Source organism: Colobus angolensis, unplaced genomic scaffold, assembly GCF_000951035.1.
Source record: "Colobus angolensis palliatus isolate OR3802 unplaced genomic scaffold, Cang.pa_1.0 Scaffold20, whole genome shotgun sequence".
In the NCBI taxonomy this organism is placed as follows: domain Eukaryota; kingdom Metazoa; phylum Chordata; class Mammalia; order Primates; family Cercopithecidae; genus Colobus; species Colobus angolensis.
This window is the reverse complement of record NW_012115155.1, coordinates 12,635,262-12,645,333: the sequence shown is the minus strand read 5'-3', so window position 1 is coordinate 12,645,333 and position 10,072 is coordinate 12,635,262. Positions and strand designations below refer to the sequence as shown.

Below are 10,072 nucleotides of genomic sequence, written 5' to 3'. Positions count from 1 at the left end.
ATGTGGTGTAACATGCACGGGTTAGAACAGCAGGAATAATAGCACATATATTGAGTGAACAAGAGCACTAGGTCACTGTTCTCAAAGCAGTCACTGGACTACAGTGGACTTTTAATTTTGGAAGTGTGTTAATTTCTAAATAGACTAGGATTTCCTTTTTAAGAAAAGTAATAGAATTACCTTTCTATTACAGATTTATAGTTTAATTCCATTGTGATCAGAGAAACATACTTTGTTTGATTTCATACTTTCAAACTTTTTTTTATTATTTCATTATTACGATTATCACCAAGGATATAGCCTGTCTTGGTGAATGTTCCATGTGCACTTGAAAATAATGGATATTGTGCTATTGTTGGATGGATAGTCTACAAACGTCAGTTACTTCCAGTTCGTTGATGGTGTTGCTCACTTTGTTATCTTGTTTTTGTCTATTTGTTCTATTGATTACTGTGATAAAAGTGTTGAAGTTTCCAGTCAGCAATAGATCATTGTGAATTTTCCATTTCTCCTTTAAATTAAATTAAATTAAATTTTTGCTTCATATATTTTGAATGTCTGTGGTTAGATGCATGGACATCTAGGATTATATGTCTTCTTGGTGAATTCACTCTTATTATGTTATGTTCTTCTGTGTCCCTGGTAATTTTCCTTGCTCTGAAATTGGTTTTGTCTGATACTACTAGAGCCATTCACATTTTCTTTTTGATTAGTATTTGTGTGTCATGGTTTTTCACCCTTTTACTTTCTACCTGCTTTTATCATTATTTTGAAAGTCGGTTTCTTGTAGATAGCATACTGTTAGATGTTGTTTTTCCCTTAATTATTTTAATATTTGTTTTTCTGATTATGTGCTTTGAGTATTCAAACTTAATAAACTTACTGATGTGTTTGGATTTAGGTTTACCATGTTATCATTCATTTTCCGTTCTCTGATTTTCATTGCTTTGTTTCCTTTTGGATTATTTAGGTATTTTTTAGTTTTCCATTTCAACGTATTGAGCTTTTAACTATATTTCTTTGTATAGTTTTTTTTAGTAATTCTAGGAATTAATATACATCCTTAACATTTCCATCTAGTTAGAATTAGTATTTTCCCACTTCGAGTGGAAGGAACATAGACATCTTCCATCCCATAGGTTCCTTTAACCTCCTCCTTTATGTTGTTGTTATCATGTATATTATATCTGCATACATTGAAAACCTCATTAGATAATACTATAATTTTGTGTTTAACTGTCAAATATTTTTTAAAACTTAAGAGGAGAAAAATAGTGTGTTATATTTACCCAGCTTCTTATTATTTCTGTTGCTCTTCCTTCATTTCTGAAGTTCGAAGTTTCCCTCTGGTATCATTTTCCTTTTGTGTAAAGGTCTTCCTTTAACATTTCTTTAGAACAGGTGTACTGGCTATGACTTCTCTTAGTTTTTCTCCATGTGATAATGTTCTCACTTTATCTTCAGTCCTGAATATACTTTTGCTGGATATAGATTTTTGGGTTGACAGTGATTTAGCACTTTACAAATATTTTTCCACTTCTTTCTGGCCTCCTTGAAAAATCTGCATGTGAATGAATATTCCCCTATGCATGATCTGTTGTGGTTTCTAGCTGCTTTAAGGTTTTTTCATTGTCTCTAATTTTCAGCAGTTTATGATGTCTCTGGGCATTGATTTCCTTGGATTTTTCAGCTTGCAGTTTGCCGAGCTCTTGGGTCTATAAGTTAATGTTTTGAATCGTATTTGGGATGCTTTCAGAAATTATTCTTGATATTGTTCTGCACTCCACTCTCTCCTCCTTCTGGAACTCTGATGACAGAGTGTTAGACCTTTGTTGTTGTCACACAGGTCCCTGAAGTTCTACTGGGGATTTTTTTCCCCCAACCGTTTCTCTCTGTTCTTCAACTGGATAATTTCTGTTGAGCTATTTACATGCTTACTGATTCTTTCCTTTTTCATCTCATTTTATAATTGTACTCTGCCCCTGGATTTTATTTTAGTTATTATATTTTTCAGTACTAACGTCTCCATTTTATTCTTTTATCTATTTATCTGCTATTATTTTTCATTCATGTCAAGTGTTCACCCTTACTTCTTAGAGCATGGTGATATAAGAGCTGCTTTAAAGTCTTTTTCTGATAATTCCAACAAGTGTGTCATGTTGGTGTTGCCATTGTTGACTATCTTTTCCCTTAAGAGTTATTGAGATTTCATAGTTCTTTGTGTGTCAGGTAATTTTGGATTGTATCCTGGGCATCTTAAAGATTATGTTATGAGACTCTGGGCCTTGTTTAGTTCCTATGGAGAATAATGATTATTAAATTTGTTAAGCAGTTGACCCAGTTAAGTTCAGGCTGCAAGTTCTTACTGGTCTTCAGGGGCTGTTTCTTATGTCAGTTCAGGTTTTAAGATGTTTGCAGTGCCATTTGGATAATGTGGATTACCCAGTGGCCCCTGTGGGGCCTGAAATATGTTCTACCCCATGGTTCAGTTCTCAAAGACTCTTATATGCTGTTCGGGGTCAGATCCATTCGTACAGCTTGGGGTTAAGTCTGGGAGATCATACACAAGATTATGGGATCTTCTTCTTGAGACCCTTTTGGCATTCTCCCAGGCACCTCCTGGTGTCTACGAGCTCTCCATTCCTAGTTTTCTTGATGGAAAGCTGGGGCTTTCATTTTTCCTCTCTGCCATATGAAACCAAGCGGCAACTGTGTCTGCCTCTGAAACGAAGTGGCAGGGAGACAGAGATAGAAAAAAGAAACAGGGATTCTCTCCCATGCATTGGTACCACAGTTCCTCTGGTCAGAGAGGATTCCTGTCCCTCAGAATTTTAGATGTCTGCACGACTACCACTGCCATTACCATAATGAGACTGCCTAGGGGAATACGGTGGGAGAAATCATCACTAAAATACACATCCCTCATGCCCTCATGCCCTTAAGGACCCTTTTCCCTCTCTTCAGATCTGAGAGGGCTTCTTTTGGAGTCCTTTATGTCCATGCCCAGTTTCAGGCTGGTATTGAGTTCAGACCAGGGCACACCACAGGACCCACAAAACAAGAAACTCACCACAGGATCAGTGTTACTTTGACTTCTGGTTTCCTTCCTGTCTACCTGCTGCTGTTTGCCTCTAGGGTCCTCAGACTATACCCTCTCTGGAGCCAGGGTTTTTAGTTGTGTTCAAATGGATGGGGTGAAGTGTGCCACTCCGTCTTTATCATTGTTTGTATATTGATGTTTCTGGAAATCACTAAAAGAATTTTCTAAGCACTGTTTGCTTAATAGTATGAGGAATACAGAAGCAAAAAGTAAAGGAACAAGCATTTATCTGAATACATACCACAGTTTTTAAGTTAATACAATAACTTCATAAGGTAGAAAAAAAAATCAAGAGGGGCCAGGTTTATCTCTGGACAATGAGATGATACAGAAAAGGCTCACATCCCTGGTCGTCCCAAAGCCACAGCCAACAGTGGGTCCTTACTGTCTGAAGGGCAGTGTCTGTTTCATAATTAGGAGATGTCACGGATTTCGTGAGTTGTATTTTAATGAAGCATTCCAAAAAGACTATACCTTAGCTAAAACTAACAGTCATGCTTTTGGGGAAATATCAGGCTGTGTGGCTGACCAGCTCAGGGACAGTTGGGAGTCTGAAGACCTTCTCCACAATCCTGACTTCACCCATGGAATGACAGCCTATCCATGTGGCCAGATAGGTTGCCCACTGTAGACTCCAGGTGAAGTTTTTCTTGTGAGTTTTGATGTGAAAGTACGTCCTGGAGCTGTGCATATTTTGGTTGTGTGCTCCGTTCCCAAGGAAAAGTCCTCAGCAATTAGAAAAACTGCAGGGTGGCAATGACAGCTGTCATTTCTTTTCTTCATTTGCCCTTTGCCTCTTTCCTTCTCTTCCAGTGCTGGAGAAAGACGATCATTACCTCTCCAGAGTCTTTGAATCTCCCTAGAAGAAGCCGTCCACTCTCCCAGAGTGCTCCAACAGGACTGAACCACGTGGGCTGGCCAGAGCACATACCTGGCACTGGTGAGTTACGCGCCTCTCTCTTTTGCTATGTACTCTGGATCTTGGCATGAAGGACAAGAAGTGAGTGCTATTGGCAGCTGTATCCACTTGTCTGGCAGAAGTAGCTTGATGGTGAGAGAGATAAACAATTGTCCCCTTCCTTCAGTTAGGGAGGAGTGCCTACTATCCAAAGAAAGGGAATTATTGGCCAGGAACAGTGGCTCATGCCTGTAATCCCAGCACTTTGGGAGGCTGAAGCAGGCGGATCACTTGAGGTCAGGAGTTCAAGACCAGCCTGGGCAACATGGTGAAACCCCGTCTCTACTAAAAATACAGGCCAGGTGTGGTGGCTCACACCTATAATCCCAGCACTTTGGGAGGCCGAGGGAGGCGGACCATCTGAGGTCGGGAGTTTGAGACCAGCCTGACCATCATGGAGACACCCCATCTCTACTAAAAATACAAAATTAGCCGGGCGTGGTGGTGCATGCCTGTAATCTCAGCTACTTGGGGGGCTGAGGCAAGAGAATAGCTTGAACCTCCCTAAAGGTTGCGGTGAGCCGAGATCACACCATTGCACTCCAGGATGGGCGACAAGAGCGAAACTCTGTCTCAAAAACAAAACAAAACAAAACCAAAAAATTAGCTCATTGTGGTGGTGCATGCCTGTAATCTCAGCTACTCTGAGGGATGAGGTAGGAGAATCGCTCGAATCTGAGAGGCAGAGGTTGTAGTGAGCTGAGATCATGCCACTACACTCCAGCCTGGGCGACAGAGTGATACTCCACCTCAAAAAAATAAAAACAGAATTCCTAGAGTCCCCTAGCTTGGCTCCATCAGTTAATTTTGAGGAGAACTACGAACTGTCCCTTCATCTCGCAGTAGGATATATAACTTCAAGGAGACAGAATCATGTAAAGAGCTGTCTCCAATCAGCTGATGGACTTGGGTGTTTCCCCTTCTGATGAATAATGGCCTCTTCCTTGAGTTTTATGGCAGCCTCTATGAGTCCGTTTCTCTGAACTACAGCAAATAGCTTCAAATCACATATCTGTCCATAAAAGGCCTGGCTCTCTGTGTTAGAAGGGAACTGGGCCACAGGTGAGAGCCAGGATGGGGCCTCTTTATGTGTAACAGCTACCTTCCTCACACCCAACCCAGCAGGTCTGGACATGCTGAGTGAGGCTCAAGGCACATCTGTCTTCCGGTGGAAGGACAGATGTGGGGCGGGGAAATCTCAGGTCTTGAGCAGGTGCAGATTGTGTTCGGTGATGACCTTACAGTCTAAAACCTCATGGCTGCTGGAGGGAGGGGCCAAATCTGATGTTGAAGAACGTTAAACAAGGGCAAAGCCCTGAGAGATTTAGAAAAACAAAACAGCCACACCTGTCAACAGCGTGCTTTGTCCAGGCTTGGGAGGAGCGGGCTGGCAGTGGAGGCTGTTGGTAGTTGGGTCCTGTCAGTGCCGAAGACCCATAGAAAGCCAGTGTGGTGAGGCAGAGGATGACGGTGCCTGGCAGTCGGCCCCGAATGCTGGAGTTTGGCATATGTCTTTCTAAGGAATCAGCTCTGATGCAGACTCTTAGTTGAGCTCTGAGTCTGACTCAGCACATTGGAGGTGCTGGTCCCGAGGGAGCTGGCTGCTCAGATTAGCTGGTGGATGTGGTGGCTGCCTGTCAGCAGATGGATGTATTTAGGTTGCACTATGAATTGGAGCTTTAGTCTTTCCCATGTACAGTTGTGATTTTAAACTCACAAGCAAAGTTATGAAAAGGTGTTTGACAACTGTTGAACAAACTCTCCCAGTTTCTTGCATGAGCCCTTTATTAAGTCATAGAGTTATTTAGAATCTTGTGAAAGGGACAGTAACCAGGGAGAGGAATCTTTTTCCAGAGAGAATCCTCAAAGCTGATTTCAGCCTTTCAAGTCAGTACCTCCTTGCAATTCAGAGCTTCATAATTATGTTTTCCTATTATTTCAGTGTCACTTGAAATAATTGGCAGATGAGCTCATTGCAGAAGAAATTTTAAAACCTTCATGCCACCAGTGACATCCAGCATGTCTGCACACCAAGGGCACTGCTCTGGAGGTCAGAGATCAGGGCTGTAGCCACACTTCATCCTAGGATGAGAAATTGAGCACATCCCTCGATTTCCCGCTATCTCAGGTTCCTTTTTTCTTTCTTTTTTTCTCAGAAATTCTGCAAGAAAGTAATCAGATTCCTTTTTCTTCAAAAAAGGAGTGATAGCTTCTGTTTTCCTATTTCATAAGGATAATGGGAGGGACTAGCCTGGAGTTGAGCTTAGGAAAGCTTTTTCTTTTCTTAATTACTGCGTCCACTTCCAGCTGATCTGTGCCTGACTTCGTCGGATTCGTACTTTACAGAGATGATATTTCTAGTTTCTATGCCTGGAACCTCTCATCATTCTCATTTTTTTTTTATCCATTTTCTACCCAGTTCTGTGAGAATTTCTCAATTTCATCTTCTGCTTTGTTTTCCTGTTTGTTTGTTTTTTTTCGTCACCTGTGTTCATTGCCTTCACTGGCAGTTTGTGATCCAGTGATCATGTTTTTAATCTGCAACAATCCTTCCAATGTCCTTTGAAGCCACGAAGAACAGAAAATTGGGATTTTTGTGAAGTTTTCTCATTATTTCCAAATTTCAGTTCATTTCCAAATTCAGCTGCTCTTCTTTTGAGGTTTGTTTGTTTTCTGATGGAGTCTCACTCTGTCACCCAGGCTGGAGTGCAGCGGCACGATCGATCTCGGCTCACTGCAACCTCCGCTTCCCGGGTTCAAGCAATTCCTGCCTCAGCCCCCAAGTAGCTGGGATTACAGGTGCCCACCACCATGCCCAGATAATTGTATTTTTAGTAGAGATGGAGTTTTGCCATGTTGGCCAGGCTGGTCTCAAACTCCTGACCTCAGGTGATCTGCCCGCCTCAGTTTCCCAAAGTGCTGGAATTACAGGTGTGAGCCACCATGCCTGGTCTCTTTTGAGGTTTTTTATTAATAGGTGAAATTTCTTTATTTGCTCATCTGTGTGGACAGCAGTCCTCCCCCAGCAGTGGTGTGTTGTTAAGTAGCACTGGAAGTGACGTTCTTTCAGAGATAATTATCGGTTCCTGTTAACATCCTTCAAACACAGCTGAAGTAGGATGCGGAAGGCAAGGCTTTCTTGTGATGAATGCGGTGAGTCAGCGCCTGAAGGCTTGTGGGGAGCTGTCCACTGTCCTGGTAGGGAGCTCCTCCCCATCACTAGAATTTCTTCTCCACGTTTGGAAGGGTGGCTAAGAATCAGCCTGATGTGGCCACAGGCCACCTCTCCCTGGCAAGTTGGTGCCCAAGATAAATCCCCACCACACCCGCATCTCTCTCAGTGGAACTGGCAGGGCCAGGTGCAACTCTGAGAGTCCCTGGTGCCTCCAGAGTTCGTGCCTGTGGCTTTGGAAGGGTGGGCTGGGTTTTACCAGGAATACCTGGTTGTATGGTTATTTCACAAGCTGTCGGTCACCTCTTTCTTCAAACCACTTTGTTGTATCTTGTGGCTAACACCCTTCATCAGTCTCTAGTACTAGTAAAGGATGCTTTCTATTTTTTAAACAGCTTTGTTGAGCTATAGCCACATACAGTCCGGCAGCAGGATATTCACAGATACGTGCGGTCATCCCCACAGTCCATTTTAGGACATTGTTAGCACCTTATAATAAGCTCTGTACCTTTAGCTATTACCCCACACCACCACCCTAGGGAACCACTTATCTACTTCCTGTTCCTATAATTCCCTACCCTGGATTTGTGTATGGATGGAATCATGTAGGAACTGGTCTTGTGACTGGCTTCTTTCACTTATAATGATGTTTTCAAGGTTCATCCACATGTCACATGTACTTCAGTACTTCATTTCTTTCTATGGTCAAATAATCCATTGTATGGATACACCACAGTTTGCTTATTTATTCATCCGTTGATGAGCAATTGGATTACTTCTACTACCTTGCACTTCTGTGCTATGGAGATGGCTTCTTTCCTTAAATCTCAGGAACCAACCTCTGCTAGGTTTAGACTTTTCTTTTACGGCGTCCTCACTTCTCTCAGCCTTCATACAATTGAAAACAGTTATGACCTTGCTCTGGATTAGGCCTTGGCTTAAAGGAGTGTTGTGGCTCTTTTTGATCTTCTATCTAGACCACGAAAACTTTCTTCCTATTGCAAAAAGGCTGTTTCACTTTCTCATTCATGTGCTAACTGGAGCAGCACTTTTAATTTCCTACAAGAACTTCTCTTTCACTTTCAGGACTTGGGTAACTGTTTGACTTGAGAGGCCTAGCTTCTGGGCCATCTTGGCTTTGACATGCCTTCCTTACTAAGCTGAATCATTTCTAGCTTTTGATTTAGAGAGATGTGACTCTTCCTTTCACTTGAAAACTTAAAGGCCATTACTGGGTTATTAATTGGCCTAATTTCCATATTGTGTCTCATGAATAGGGAAGCCCAAGGAGAGGGAGAGAGACAGAGGAATGGATGGTTGGTGGAGCAGTCAGAACACATAACATTTATGGATTAAATTTGCCATCTTCTATAGGCACAAGTTCATGGCATGTCTTCACTTCTTGTTTTCTCTGTCTCATCTTTTTATTGCTCTATTCCTTCTTTACTGTTTTCTTTTTCACTGAGTGAATATTTTCTAATGTAGTATTTTAATTGTATTAATGATTCTTTCGCTATATTTTTTAAGGTTTGCTTTTAGTGGTAGCTTTAGCATTTCATGTATATCTATAACTTACCAGCATCAACTTCAGATTTATGCTAACTTAATTCCAGTCATATATAGAATTATTACTCCTTTATAGCTCTGTTCCCTTCCCCCTTTTTGTGTGGTATGATTGTTATGCATATTATACCCATCAATGTCATAAAGCCAGAAGCGCATTAGTAAAATGATTACTCTACATGTGTATGATTGTTATGCATATTATACCTATCAATGTCATAAAGCCAGAAGCGCATTAGTAAAATGATTACTCTACATGTGTCACCATTTTCTTAGCCTATTACAGCTTTTCTCTCATCCATCTCCTTTATGCTATTATCGACATATATTACATTTTTATATTATATGCTCAATGATACATTATACACATATTATTTTATACAATTGCTTGTTAAGAGAAGAAAGGAGAAAATAAGAATAGCGTTTTTTATAATTACATAATTACCTTTTCTAGTACCCTTTTTGTATTCATGTGGATTTATATTATCATCTGGGGTCACTTGCTTTCAGTCTAAAGAACTCCCTTTAGTATTTCTTATAAGTTAGGTCTACTAGCAACAAATTTTCTCAGTTTCATTTATCTGGGAAAATCCTTATTTAGTCTTCATTTCTGAAAGGTTAGCTTTCTGCATAAAGGATTCTTGGTTGTCAAGATTTCTTTTAAAAAAATCCTTTTAGCAGGCCTTCAACAAAATTCAACAGCCCTTCATGCCAAAAACTCTTAATAAACGAGGTATTGATGGAACGTATCGCAAAACAATAAGAGCTATTTATGACAAACTCACAGCCAATATCATACTAAATGGGCAAAGACTGGAAGCATTCCCTTTGAAAACTGGCACAAGAGAGGGATGTCTTCTCTCACCACTCCTATTCAACATAGTGTTGGAAGTTCTGACCAGGGCAATCAGGCAAGAGAAAGAAATAAAGGGTATTCAATTTGGAAAAGAGGAAGTCAAATTGTCCCTGTTTGCAAATGACATGACTGTATATTTAGAAAACCCTATCATCTCAGCCCAAAATCTCCGTAAGCTGATAAGCAACTTCAGCAAAGTCTCAGGATACAAAATCAATGTGCAAAAATCACAAGCATTCCTATACACCAGTAACAGACAAACAGCCAAATCATGAGTGAACTCCCATTCACAATTGCTTCAAAGAGAATAAAATTTCTAGGAATTCAACTTACAAGGGAGGTGAAGGACCTCTTCAAGGAGAACTACAAACCACTGCTCAACGAAATAAGAGGACACAAACAAATGGAAGAACATTCCATGCT

General features: G+C 40.9%; 1 protein-coding gene across 1 annotated transcript in view; it reads left to right on the top strand.

Moving 5' to 3' along the window:
• Positions 1 to 10,072, top strand: part of ARHGEF4 (Rho guanine nucleotide exchange factor (GEF) 4) — a 132,731-nt gene that overhangs the window by 29,757 nt on the left and 92,902 nt on the right. The window contains exon 3 of the mRNA XM_011941700.1: positions 3,914 to 4,040. Coding sequence (XP_011797090.1) covers positions 3,914 to 4,040 — 127 coding nt within the window. The remainder of the gene's footprint in view (positions 1 to 3,913; positions 4,041 to 10,072) is intronic.